This window comes from Myotis davidii, unplaced genomic scaffold, assembly GCF_000327345.1.
Source record: "Myotis davidii unplaced genomic scaffold, ASM32734v1 scaffold164, whole genome shotgun sequence".
In the NCBI taxonomy this organism is placed as follows: domain Eukaryota; kingdom Metazoa; phylum Chordata; class Mammalia; order Chiroptera; family Vespertilionidae; genus Myotis; species Myotis davidii.
The window spans coordinates 4,533,283-4,547,804 of NW_006296417.1; the positions used below are offsets into that span (position 1 = coordinate 4,533,283).

The following is a 14,522-nucleotide window of genomic DNA, read 5'->3' on the forward strand; positions in this document are numbered from 1 at the left end:
TTTGGCACCTACCAGCAAAATCTCGTGAAACTCTTTTCTCACTGCCCCTCTTTAATTTTTATCTTTAAAAAAAAAAACATTTTTGGTATTTTATTACACCCAAACGATTACTGTGATATTGGTCAAGCTGTAATCCACTTCGGTACATCGTTTTAATCTGGGGCAAGTTTGGCACGGTCCTTTTGCTAGCAATCCATTCCAGGTAAGAGCCATTTATTCGTTTTTTTAAAAAATATACATATTTTTATTGATTTCAAAGAGGAAGTGAGAGGGAGAGAGAGAAACGTCAATGATGAGAGAGAATCATAGATGGACTGCCTCCTGCACGCCCCCTGCTGAGGATCGAGCCTGCAACCCGGGCATGTGCCCTTGACGTGAATCGAACCCGGGACCCTTCAGTCCACAGGCCGGCGCTCTATCCACTGAGCCACACCAGCTAGGGCCAAGCTGGTTTCTTAATGAAATTCAGTATATGTCAAAGTTAAATATCACACCTTGTTTTCACCAGTAATAACGGGTGTGTTTCAGAGGGGAGTCACTATCTGGAAGAATGCTGTGGGTTTGCAGGGGGCCACGGGGGGAGGGGGGTTGAGGGAGAGAGAGAACCTATGAATGAATCAACATAGAAATAGTAAAAGGTTCCGATCCTTGGGGAGGAAGGAGAAACATAACAAAACCCCGATGCCCCATATTTTACCCGTTATGTCTGCTGAGAAATTAGGGTCAGGACCCAGAAACTTTGCTGTATCTCAGGGTGTTTGTCTCCACGCAGGTGGGGCGGGCCTTTGCTTTGATGGGTCATTTCCTTTTCTCCCTTCACATTCCAGGCGGCATTAAGATGACAAATTTCACGCACAGGCTCGGCCCCACCGTGCAAACCTGAGCCCTTGAGCTAACAGAGTGAGTGCATAGGAGTCGATTTATCGTGGGGAGGGAGAGAGGGCGTTTGAAGACCACGAAGGCATCGGGAGCCCAGCTCTGCCCCACGGCTCACACGGGATGGCCGGACGGCTCTAAGCTTCATCGCAGCTCTCCAGGGTGGAAGAGAGATGTTCAATTAATTAAGAAACTTCTTAAAAAGCCCGTGCACGTATCCCAGAATGCGTTGGGAGCAGATGAAACTTTAATTTAGACACGAGAGGCCCCGATGCATGAAATTCGTGCAAGAGGCTCGGCCCTCACAGCCCTGGCTTCCGGCTGGTCTAAGTAGCATATTATGCTTTTATTATTATAGATAACCTTGGAGTGGGCAGGAGTATTTAGGGTGAAATACGCTGAATAAAGCTGTGATTTTTTTAAATTCCTCACCTGATGATGTTTTTCCATTGATTTTTAGGGAGAGTGGAAGAGGGAGGGAAAGACAGAGAAATATCGATGTACGAGAAACACATGGATTGGTTGCCTCCTGTACAAGCCTCGTCCACCAGGGCCTGGGCTGGGGAGGAGCCTGCAACCGAGGTACCTGCCCTTGACCGGACTCAAACCCGGGACCCTTTGGTCTGCAGGCCGACGCTCTATCCACTGGGCCACACCGGCTGGGGCAAGGTTTTATGCTCCTCTCTCTGAGCTGTGCAGTGCGTACGGCTCTTTTCCTAGCCTGCCTTTAGTAAGAGGGGAAGGAAAAAAAAAAATCTTGGACAGCACAGAGCGAGTCCGTCACATCCAACATGATGACTGCGTTACAGACCAAAATGTTCAAAGTCCGACCGAGAGAGAGATAAAGGCTTTGATGGAAAGTGGATATTTCCCAGGGACGCAGCAAGCAATAATCCAGATGTTCCACTGTAATGCAGCGGGTGTCCGCGGCCGGGCCGGGCCCAGAGCCCCAGCCAAGCCGCGCCCTCCCAGGCTGTCCCGCCAGATGGAACCTCTCTCCGGGCCCCCCTGACGACCGGCTTTGGATCCCCTTTTCACAGAGCTCATCGAGCTAAGTGGGGCTGCTTTCTGGACAAGTTAGATAGAAGCCCGTCCAAGATAAACAACCCATTTGAAACGAGGACATACCAAGCCCCGGAATTATTTTAAGGGCATATTTCATGGGAGCGTGGCCATTTTTCTTCGGCGGTTGCCAGACTGTAGGGATGCCCTTTGATCTCTGGTGGACATGCCTCCCTTCTTTAGAAAAAGGGTTTTGAAATCGCTTCAGTGTTTAGGGAGGAATATATCTGTCGGGGCTTTGAAGCGTGGCCACGGGACAGGTCATGCATTAGCGTGCTGGTTGGCAAGTCAGAGTTTCAGAAGAAAAACACACGCAAAACAGGAAATGGCAGCGGGGTGGATGAATCACAATCCCGTTTCCTTGGTAAAGGGAGAAGCCTGCAGCCTGCCTGCTTAATAAGCTCTAACATGTATTCAGTGCCGCTACATCTGTACGGACACCTATAGGCGTATAAACACACACACTCAGATGTTTATATACGTGTCTGTCTGTCTAGAGATTGTGATGGTGTTTGTGGTTCTTAACAAGGAGAAAATTGCTGCCCTAGCCTGTTTGGCTCAGTGGGTAGAGCATCATCGGTCTGTGGACTGAAGGGTCCTGGGTTCGATTCCAGTCAAGGAAACGTGCCCGGGTTTCAGGCTCGATCTCCAGTAGGGGGCGAGCAGGAGGCAGCCGATCAATGATTCTCTCTCATCATTGATGTTTCTCTCTCTGTCACTCTCTCCATTCCCCTATGAAATCAGTAAAAACAGATTTTTTAAAAAAATATGCTTTACTTTTAACTATTTTATCAACTTTCATTCTGAGTATATTCGATCCACAACCCAAGGGCAGATAGAAGTTACCAAAGAAGGTTTATGTCCTCCAGCGGAGAGGGATTTTTCTCCTCTTGAAAATTAATTCTTTTCTTGTCTGCCCTCCCTTCTCTGTCTCAGCATCTCCAAAAGCCGTGTGTGTGTGTGCGCGTGTGTGTACGCATGTGTGTGCATTGTATGAGAACAGCGATATGGATATGAAGTTGGGAGAATAGATTCTCTCAGTGCTTGAGGAGGTTATAAAACGATCAGCCGAATGCTTGGTGAGGCCTCGCTGCATCCTTTATTCGGAGTGGCAGAGCGACGTGTGCCGGATGAGGTAAGCCGGTCTGTAATTAATACGGCCCTGACGTACCATTTGTTGTGATAAATTGTGACAAACTGGTGTCCCAGCAAATCGGTGTCTAAACGACCTGGAAGATCTATGGAGCCGGTGACAGGATGAATCTATAGCGTTAGGAATTCATTGCTTTCCTATGATACTTGGCGCCATTTACATTCCTCAGTCCATTTATTTCTCCTTCAGAGAATGCCGTGTGTGCCTGCGCCACTTCATTTATTGAGCGGAGAGCATAAATGAACTCCGCCAACTAAATGCATGTGTGGGTCGCGTTGGGATTCGCACCCAAACCAACTCACCGCAAAAAAAAAAGACATGGTTGAGACTGTCAGAGAAATGTAAAGAGGCCCTGGGTACTTAAGGATATGAAGGGAATTATGGCTGCTTTCGTGAGCATCGTGCTTATAGATAAGCAAACGTGGGCCCTAGCTGGTGTGGCTCAGTGGATAGAGCATCGGCCTGCGGACTGAAGGGTCCCAGGATTGAGTCCGGTCAAGGGCACATGCCCTTGACCAGAATTGAACCTGGGACCCCTCAGTCCGCAGGCCGACGCTCTATCCACTGAGCCAAACCGGTTTTGGCAATACAAATATATTTTTTAAAAAAACACACAAAAAAACACAAATGTGGAATTTGCTCTCCATTATTTCAGCCAAAAGCAAGTAGTGAAGTGATAGATGAAATAAGACTGGCAAATCGTTGACTCTGGTGAATAGATCCGTGGAGATTTCATATACCGTTTCACCTTTGTATATGTTTGGAAACTCACATAATGGAAATTAAAGTGTGCTTGTCCTCTTGATAATTTACTAGTAGGAGATGTTTGCCCTTTTTCTAAATTTGGTTTAAGGCGTGTATGAGTGGGCGTGAGTAACATCATTTAGAAGAGAAACAAAATAAGCTAATAGTCACTGAACTGTCCTGGGTTCCAGGCCCTGTGCTAAGTCCTCTATACATTATTTCCTCTCCCTCCCCTCACCCCCCCATCTGCAAAGCTCATGGCTGGCCAATCCCAGGCTCTGTCTGGAGTTAGGAATCTCACAAGGACATGAGTTCTTTAGTATTCACCCAAGGAACAAAGGGGAGTGGGGACAGATTCAAGTGCAAAGGATAAATTCAAAAACCACTATTTCTGCTAGGCTGGTGTGGCTCAGTGGTTGAGCTACAACCTAGGAACCAGGAGGTCATGGTTCTGTTCCCTGTCAGGGCACATGCCCGGGTTGCAGGCTCGATCCCCAGTAGGGGGCATGCAGGAGGCAGCTGATCAATGATTCTCTTCATTGATCTTTCTCTTTCTCTCTCCTTCTCTTTTGTTCTCTGAAATACATATATTTAAAAAAACACACACCACTATTACTGAATGCCCATAGATATTTCATTTCCCTGCAAAACAATGCCTTGTTCTGACACCTCTGTTTCCCAGAATGCCTCTCTTCCCTTCCTATTGTTAAAATAGCCAAAGGCCCAGGTGAAGGGTGCCTGTCCAAGAGCTGGGTCGGAGGACAGGCCAGTGCCCAAGGCCAGTGCCATCTCTCCCTGTCTCACTACGAGCCCAGGGCGGGAGAAGGAGATCCTGTAACTGTGACTGCAGGTTTGCACAACCAGTGAGGAGTAACAGCCCTTTCTCCGGGCAGGCAGGCGTGCTCCCTGTCATCCAATATTGACAGCGGGGACGCCTGTGATGGCCAGCGCCGCACTCAGGGATTACCAGCGAGCTCATCTCTCCTCTCCGCTTTCTGCTCTAGTCCTCGCTGATCCGCAGCCTCCGGCTCTCGGAGGCCTTGAGGAAGAACCAGCTCTGGAACGGGATCGTCAGCATCGCGTTGCTGGAGGGAAAGAACGTCTCGGTGGGAAACATGGCAGAGATGTTCGTCCTGTTAAAACTAGGGGATCAGAGGTACAAGAGCAAGGTGAGTTGGCCGTTCCCGAAGGAGAACAACATCTTCAAAGAGATGTATTTTTTTCTTTTGGAAAAAAAATGGTTTCCCCACACTCCATGTCTACAAGAATAGAAGTCATTTCTTTTTAACTCTCCTGACCAGGGGTTCTCAACCTTCTGGCCCTTTAAATGCAGTTCCTCATGTTGTGACCCAACCATAAAATTATTTCCGTGGCTACTTCATCACTGTCATGTTGCTCCTGTGATGAATCGTCATGTAAATACCTGCTATGCAGGATGGTCTTAGGCGACCCCTGTGAAAGGGTCGCTCGACCGCCAAAGGGGTCGCGACCCACAGGTTGAGAACCACTGCGTCTTGACTACGTTCGGATTATTCCAGAAAGCAGAATAACAGTACGGATGCAGTCAATTAGTAGGAGTATTTGCTGAGTTTCGTTCCATCCAGTAACTAGAGCTGCAGAAAGCTCATTAAATAATAGTTTTGAATGCATGATTTATTGTGTTTTGAAAATAAGCAAAAACCGTGTTTCATAGAATGCGGGAAAAGGATAACTAAACGCTTTCAAACTGTAACAAAAATAAGCGAGTAATATATGTTATACTTGGGTTACAGTATTTGCGATAACTACAAGTATTTTCAAAGTCATATACAATTTTCTTTCTCTTTCTGGTTAGTATTTATACCAAAAATAGACTTTGAGTGCTGCTGGGGGGTTTTTTGGTGGTGGGTTTTTTTTTTTTTTTGCTATGATTTAAAAAAAACACACCAAACTATCTAATATATTAAAAGTGATTTGTTATGAACAAAAATCCTGGCATTTTTAACTGCCTTTCCAAGCCAGTCATCTGATTCTGTTGATCCGAATTCCATTTAATTTTTAATCTTACTAATTTGGTGTGGTTTCTATTTCACAAACCGTCGTCTCCAAACCATGGTAATTAATTAGTTTTACATAAGTGTCAGACAGGAGTCTGCTCTATGTTTTATGGATGGAGGGAAGCGGGGTCCTTGAAAGTTTAGCCCCTTGCCAAAAGCCACATCATAAAAAAAACATCAGGGGGAGGTTTTCAAAAACAGGATATCTGCAGAACCGCCTCTGCCGCGTGGAAGGCATAACAGACGCAGACACGTTGGCAAATGCTGTGGGAGCCCCGAGTTTGTCTCTGCTGAACAAATTTCAGCGCAAAATCAAACATGAAGCGTCATTTCCACCAGGACAAGGACGAGAGAATCGAAGCTCACGCTGACGAATCAGTTCATGAAAAATAATGTGAAAAATCGAGGGCGAGTTCCGGCAGAAATAGGCCGATGTTATTCGCCAGGTAGTCTGAGGCCGTACCTCCCAGAGACTGTATCCAGGGTAACCACATCTCTGGCTGAGATCCCTTTAGCCTGCCGGGGCCGGGCGAAGGATTTATAGAAAAATTATTCATCACGGGGCACACTTAGCCCTTTGGAGCTAAGGTGAAGTGGAGAATTAGTCCAATATCTGCTCTGTCCCCTCTTGGGGGATATTGCATTTAATTTGTGGTCTAATAGTTCCTTTTTTTTTTTTTTCCTTCGTGGTTGCTAAATTCTGTGACCTGGCATATTCAGTCCAATGTGACCACCAGCTTAAGTGATGTTACGTGATATGATGCTGGCTACAGGCAGGGCTGGCTGGTCCCTGTTTGCCCATGCGGTACTAGCGGGCACTCAGATTTAATAGTGGAGCTGTGCCCTTCGTTGAGGCTGGTACTCAGGGACCAGCCTTCCTGCCCACTTTGTAAGCCACAAATTGAATCTCTATGTAAATGAAACAGAAGAGATAGACCCTGCCAGGGATTCAAACACTCGGGCCGTTTGGAGTCCCGCTCGGAAAACACAGAAACGCTGAGGAATTTTCAAACCACCCTCGTTCATTTTCAGATGTGGTGGCAGTGGGGTTTGCTAGTCTCTCCCTCTCCCTCTAGGACAGCGGTTCTCAACCTGTGGGTCGCGACCCCTTTGGTGCTCGAATGACCCTTTCACAGGGGTCGCCTAAGACCATCCTGCATATCAGATATTTACATGACGATTCATCACAGGAGCAACATGACAGGAAGTAGCCACGAAAATAATGTTATGGTTGGGTCACAACATGAGGAACTGTATTTAAAGGGCCAGAAGGTTGAGAACCACTGCTCTAGGGACTGGCATCAGCAAACTGGGATTTAAAAAAATAGGCAGCGATGAACTGAACTCATGGGTTTCTTGTGAAATGCAGCCCAAACTGTTCATTTATAGGGTTCTTAAGCCAGTGCTGAGTGGATGTGCCAATAAAATGATTTCATGAACCAATGAATATATTTCCTGTAACACTGGACAGCTGTAAAACATCCATTGAGATATGTCATATAAATGTATATATCTATATATATAAAAGTGTAAGCGACCATCCGACTGGTAGCTATGACACGCAGTGACCACCAGGGGGCAGACGCTCAGCGCAGAAGCTGCCACAATTCGGTGACTTGGCAGCTGCAGTTCTCTGGTGATGCACTAGGAACTAGAGAGGAGGGAGCCCGATTCCAGGGTGCGTCACCCCAGAACCACCCTCTCTCAGTCCAGGACCCCTTGGGGGGATTTTGGAGAGCTGGTTTGGCCCGATTCCCGCAGGCCTGGCTGAGGTACCCCACTGGTGCCTGAATCTGTGTACCGGGCCTCTAGTATATATATATATAAGTTATGGTTTCTCGTGGGGTAACTATTCTTTCTAACTTGGTGGGATCCACTATTGCATCTGGGGGTCGGCTCAAAGAGTGGTGATGTTTTTGCCAGTTCCCCAACACCTCCAAGTCCCTTTCCTTCCCCAAAGGGGAAAAGTTTAACTTGGAAAGGGACAGACAGGCACGTCACCCCGAGCTCCCGCCCTAGCCGTTTAGAGCAGCTGTGGGCAAACTACGGCCCGCGGGCCGGATCCGGCCCGTCTGAAATGAATAAAACTAAAAAAAAAAAAGACCGTACCCTTTTATGGAATGATGTTGACTTTGAATTTATATTAGTTCACACAAACACTCCATCCATGCTTTTGTTCCGGCCCTCCGGTCCAGTTTAAGAACCCATTGTGGCCCTCGAGTCAAAAAGTTTGCCCACCCCTGGTTTAGAACAATGAATTGAAATGTGTAGGAACTGTGGCGACGCATGGCAGTGCGAAGACAATAAACGTTGTAACCGCATGTTTTCTAGACACTGTGTAAGAGTGCACATCCGCAGTGGCGGGAAGAGTTTGACTTTCACTACTTCTCTGACAGGATGGGCATCTTGGACATTGAGGTCTGGGGAAAGGACGGCAAAAAGCACAAGGAGCGACTGGGCACGTGAGTCCGCTCTGCTTTCTCGTGGTGGGAGCGTGCGTGGCGCCGCCTTCTGCACAAGGCTGGTCTTTGTCTGTTGGGCGGGGGGTCAGACCGCACCTGCCCACCCCAGGGAGCCAGAAGTACGCTGGAACCTCCCCTGGGGGCAGTTTTTATTCATTTATTGGTCAATGGCATTTAGTATTTTTTTAAAATTTTTTATTGATTTCAGAGAGGAAGGGAGAGAGAGAGATTAGAAATGTCAATCTAGCCCTAACCGGTTTGGCTCAGTGGATAGAGCGTCCGCCTGCTGACTCAACGGTCCCAGGTTCGATTCCGGTCAAGGGCATGTACCTTGGTTGGGGGCACATCCCCAGTAGGGAGTGTGCAGGAGGCAGCTGATCAATGTTTCTCTCTCATCAATGTTTCTAACTCTCTATTCCTATCCCTTCCTCTCTGTAAAAAAACAATAAAATATATTTTTTTAAAAAAGAAATGTCAATCTAGCTCCATTTCTTTCCCATCCTTTGTCCTATCTATATATATAAAAGCCTAATATGCAAATTACCCCCATGGGAGTTTGACTGGGCGACTGATTGCTTGCTATGACATGCCCTGACCACCAGGGGATGGCATGGAACAAAGGAGGGTCCTGGCCAGCAGTTGGCAGCTGGGGAAGGGAGGCCCTGGCCGGCAGCCAGAAGGCCCCGATCAGCCCTGATCACCAGCCAGGCCTAGGGACCCTACCCGTGCACAAATTTCGTTCACTGGCCTCTAGTTGTCATATACATTACATCTATATATGTTCTGAATTGAACAAGGCAGTGTTAGTTTTATGCAATCCTATGCCATTTATTTATTTATTTATTTAAAATATTTTTATTGATTTCAGAGAAGAAGAGAGGAGAGAGAGAAACATCAATGATGAGAGAGAATCATTGATCAGCTGCTTCCTGCACTCTCCTTACTGGGGACCGAGCTCCCCTACTGGGGCATGTGCCCTGATTGGGGACTCAAACCAACCGTGACCTCCTGGTTCATAGGTCGACGCTCAGACACGGAGCCACGCCGGCTGGGCAATGCCAGTTACTATTGATCAAAACAGAAGAATGTAGGTCCTGCCACACTCTCAGGAAATTGTGGGTCCGATTTCTAGTCTGGTGCCTTCCCCCCCTCCTTCACCTACTCGGGGTGACCGACACCTCAGACACTTCTCATCACCCTGACCCTGGGCACCGCTGTGACATGCCCGTGTCCCACCAACACCCGTCCACGGGGGGATCAGACACGCTGTGCTCGCCCCGGGCAGGGATCCGCTACGTCAGTGAGCCGCAGATCACTCTGTGTCCCGACCTGTCCTCCGAGTGGTGGGAACGTGGCCCTCAGTGATGAACGGCCGCCCTGCCGTGTCGGTACAAAGACCAACACCCTCTCGCCCCGTGCATTGTGCTGTCAGGGCTGCCCCACGTCACAGGAAGTGCTTTCCCCGTGAGTGCGAGGTGTCTTCGGACAGAAACGCTCGTTTCCCATGTCCCTTTCACGCCGTGTGTTGTCACCCGGGTGTTTATTTATGACTTCAGCTGTTCTTGTTTGTGTGCCTGTCCTAGAGGCCATTCTGTCCTTTCTTTTTATGGATTTTAAAGGATTTTTTTTTTTTGTATCTTTTTCCTTTTTCCCTTCTGGCAGTCAAAGAGATCACAAAAGTATCTCTCAGGAGCCAGTTACAGGGCATTAGCTGCAGCGAACCTCCGAGTGGCGTGAGACGTACCCTGAAATACAGACTGACCCTCAGAGTGAACGGGGAGATGGTGCTAGCATGTACATAACACACACACGGTCCTTACGGTTTTTTAGTTTACATTTTTCACTTATTTTTTTCCATTTTCTTTTCTTTGTTGTTGTCATTTCAGGGCTCAGTTATCTGACCTCCCAAATGCTGGGAAACACCTTTTTGGATCAGGAGTCTCTTTGACAGTGAGAGTCAGTCATAACGGTCTCCTGAGCCCTCTCTGTTGTTTTTTTTTGTTTGTTTGTTTGTTTTCATAAAAATCCTCACCTGCCTTAGTCGGTTTGGCTCAGTGGATAGAGTGTCAGCCTGCGGACTGGAGGGTCCCAGGTACGATTCCAGTCAAGGGCACATGTCCAGGTTGTGGGTTTGATCCCTAATGGGGGGCTTGCAGGAGGCAGCTGATCAATGATTCTCTCTCATTACTGATGTTTCTATCTCTCTTCTTACCGCCCTTCTTACCTGAAATCAGTACAAATATATATTTTATAAAAGTCCTCAGCTGATGATATGTTTTCCCATTGATTTTTAGAGAGAGTGAAAAGGAGGGCAAGGAGGAGAAATAGAAAAAAAAAATCAATGTGAAAGAGACACATCAGTTGGTTGCCTCTTGCATTCACCCTAACCGTGGGGCAGGGATGGAACCTGCAACCCAGATGTATGCCCTTGACCTTGACCTTGACCTATGCCTTGACCGGGAATCAAACCGTGACCTCCTGGTTTCATAGGTCGACGCTCAACCACTGAGCAACACCGGCTAGTCTAACCTGCTCCGACTTTTAAACAAAATGGCAAGAATATAGATTCTAGACTCTCCCATTTTTAAACCAATTGTTCAAAATAATCGTGTTCTTGTCACGTATTTTACATTTTAAGGCGATTGTAGAGATGAACTCGTTATGGAATCTTCTAGACTTACTTCCGCTTGGGCAACTCAAGAATGAGGATGCTTTAGCCCTGGCTGCCTCTGAGTCCCACAGGGTGACTTCGAAGAGGCCCCGACATTCCACCGGTGTATCAGTGGAGAATCAGGGATGGAATATTTCCCTGCACAAATGGCACCCGTGTCGTCGACCTGCTTTTACAGCCACGCTTGACACACTCCCCGTTTTCCTCCTGTTCACCCCCAACCCCCCTTCCTTAGCCTCCGAGATTTACGGCTTCGAAAACTACAGCACTCTTGTGATGGGCCTTTAAAGCCAAGGGTGATTGCCCTGATACCTCTTCTTTAAATATACATATACATATACATATACATATACATATACATATACATATACTGTAGACTAATATATATATTTTAATTGATTTCAGAGAGAGAGGGAGAGGGAGAGGGAGAGGGCGAGAGAGAGAGAGAAAGAAACATCAATGATGAGAATCACTGATCAGCTGCCTCCTGCACGCCCCCTACTGGAGACTGAGCCTGCAACCCCGGCATGTGCCCTGACTTGGAATTGAACCGTGACCTCCTGATTCATGGGTCTTTACTAAACCACTGAGCCACACTGGCCAGGCCTGGAGCTGTTATTGACTAAATATTCTAAGATCTGAATGCCGCATACTCTGAATGATTGTCCGAACCAGGGGTCCTCAAACTACGGCCCGCAGGCTAAAGTTTGAGGAAACCTGATCCAAACAGGTCACTCCCTCCCTCCCTCCTGCCTCCACCCCCACCCCCACCCCGCAGCCCTTCTAAGCATCAACAAAGCAGGTGTGGTCCAGGCAAACCCAGAGTTCTGTGTTAAAGCAAATACGCGCCTAGCACTCAGCCCCCCTTCGTGGTGTTTGCTTCCGTATTTAAATGTGCTTGAGGTTTTCAACAGCCCAGAACATTGGCTGTGAAGAGGCGGAAAACACGCAATTTATAGCAGATGGGGCCAGCCTGTGCGAGCCGCGCGGCTGAAGTGGCATCCATCAGCAGCCCTTCATGCTCCATTTGTCCAGAAAGAGACCCGCCCGGGGAAGCCCCGTGGAACACACCTGTTAGGAAAGCACCTTAACACGTCGGTGCGAATAAAAACGTGCCCGCCCGCCGGCATTCAGCCGGAAGAAAATGTTTTTTTTCATTAACCCTCTCCCACTTACGTGTCTTCTGGTCTTTTCTAAATTGTTTTTGAGCCCTTTATTCTCTTTGCTGGAAAAAGACATGGTGCAGAAAAGACACACGGAGCCATGATACTTAAACTTGTAAAGTCCTTTTTCCCTAATTCTGTTTTTTTAAAATATATTTTTATTGATTTCAGAGAGGAGGGGAGAGGGAGAGAGAGAGAGAAACATCAATGATGAGAGAGAATCATGGATTGGCGGCCTCCTGCACGCCCTACACTGGAAATATATTTTTATTGATTTCAGGGAGAGAGAGGAAGGGAGAAATAGAAACATCAATGATAAAAGAGACTCATTGATCGGCTGCTTCCTCCCGCACACCTCTCACTGGGGATCGAGCCTGCAACCTGGGCATGTGCCCTGAGTGGGAATCAAACCAACCATGACCTCCTGTATCAAAGGTCGATGCTCAAGCACTGAACCACGCAGACAGGGCTCTCCCTAATTCTTGACCTCATTGCCTTTCTGCGGACCTTATTGGGCAAGGATCCGACTCCTCTTTTCCATCTGCCATTCCATTCCTTACCTTCCCTCTCCAACACTTTATTTATCTTTAAAAAATTTTTTTTATTGATTTCAGAGAGGAAAGGAGAGGGAGAAAGAGATAGAAACATCAATGATGAGAGAAAATCACTGATCAGCTGTCTGCCTCCTGCACACCCCCTACTGGGGATGGAGCCTGCAACCAGGGCATGTGCCCTGACCGGGAATCGAACAGTGACCTCCTGTATCAAAGGTCGATGCTCAACCACTGAGCCACACTGGCCGGGCTCCTCTCCTTCATTTTAGAGTGTGTTGGGCTAGGGGTGAGTGTTCTAAGCCAGAGGAGCCCTCTCGACCTTCCCTGCCCAGGAAACCCAGGCCCCGTAGAATGTGGTTCGGGTAATAAGTAAACGTAGGTTCTTTAGAGGCTCCCAAGTGGCCATGAGTTAGCTCTCCTCACTCTCCTCTCTCCGTTTTGCGCTTTTGCAGATGTAAAGTGGACATCGCCTCGCTCCCACTCAAGCAAGCCAACTGCTTGGAGCTGCCCCTGGACAGCTGCCTGGGGGCCCTCCTGGTGCTGATCACGCTGACGCCCTGCGGGGGGGTCTCCATGTCCGACCTGTGTGTGTGCCCCTTGGCGGACCCCAGCGAGAGGAAGCAGATCAGCCAGCGCTATGTGAGTGCTTTGCCCCGCGACACCGTCCCTGCCCCACCCCCACTTTTTAAAAAATGTTTTTATTGATTTCAGAGAAGGGAGAGAGGGATAGAAACATCCATGATGAGAGAGACTCATGGATGGGCTGCCTCCTGCACACCCCCTACTGGGGATCGACCCCGCAACCTGGGCATGTGCCCTGACCGGGAATGGAACCGTGACCTCCTGACTCATAGGTTGATGCTCAACCACTGAGCCACACCGGCCGGGCAGCCCGTCCCCACTTTTAAGTCGCACCAAAGTCCATGAACTGAGAAACTGCGTAGAAAGAGTTCTTTGTCCAAAGTTTAATGGTGTGTCCCATAAAACAAGACATCAGACCTAGAGGATAATGTGTTCATGAGAAGGTGGAAGCAGATTAGAATTGACCCTCCTGCTGTTCTACAGGCCAACCAACGGATTTTGAATTTGTAGCTTTTAGGAAGTCTTTGGAGGAAATTGAAGTCCTCAAGTAGACAAACTACTGTTTAGCAGGTCTGTGCAGGTGTATGGGAATTTTAATACACCTTCATCACAAAATAGCTATTTTTTTTAAGTGACTATTCATGGTCACAGTGTTAAAGATGCTTTCCCAGAACCTTCTAGATGCAAGTGAGTCAGTACTTGTGTCTTACCAAGCCAAGCCCTTCACAGGCAGGGAGGACTGTTGTGCTACCCGACCCGGGATAATATTGGCATCTGAGAATTTTGTCTAAGTCGTGGCCACGTGCTTAGAAGTCCACGCAGCGCTTTTAAATCAGACGGCTCTGTCCTCTCCATCTATTGTTTTCTCCTCTGGCTTTCTCCGTGTCTTTATTTGCATTCCATGTTCATGAGAAGGGGGAAGCAGATTAGAATTGACCCTCCTGCTGTTCTACAGGCCAACCAACGGATTTTGAATTTGTAGCTTTTAGGAAGTCTTTGGAGGAAATTGAAGTCCTCAAGTAGACAAACTACTGTTTAGCAGGTCTGTGCAGGTGTATGGGAATTTTAATACACCTTCATCACAAAATAGCTATTTTTTTTTAAGCGACTATTCATGGTCACAGTGTTAAAGATGCTTTTCCAGAACCTTCTAGATGCAAGTGAGTCAGTGCTTGTGTCTTACCACGCCAAGCCCTTCACAGGCAGGGAGGACTGTTGT

General features: G+C 47.7%; 1 protein-coding gene across 3 annotated transcripts in view; it reads left to right on the forward strand.

Annotated features, from left to right (window-relative positions):
* Positions 1 to 14,522, forward strand: part of MCTP2 (multiple C2 domains, transmembrane 2) — an 89,502-nt gene that overhangs the window by 13,612 nt on the left and 61,368 nt on the right. For 2 of the 3 annotated variants that reach the window (XM_015569139.1, XM_015569141.1), the window contains exons 5-7: positions 4,840 to 5,004; positions 8,203 to 8,333; positions 13,174 to 13,360. In XM_015569139.1, the coding sequence (XP_015424625.1) occupies positions 4,840 to 5,004; positions 8,203 to 8,333; positions 13,174 to 13,360 (483 nt within the window). Of the gene's footprint in view, positions 1 to 4,839; positions 5,005 to 8,202; positions 8,334 to 13,173; positions 13,361 to 14,522 lie in introns of those variants that run through there. The other variant, XM_015569140.1, reaches the window with a different exon arrangement.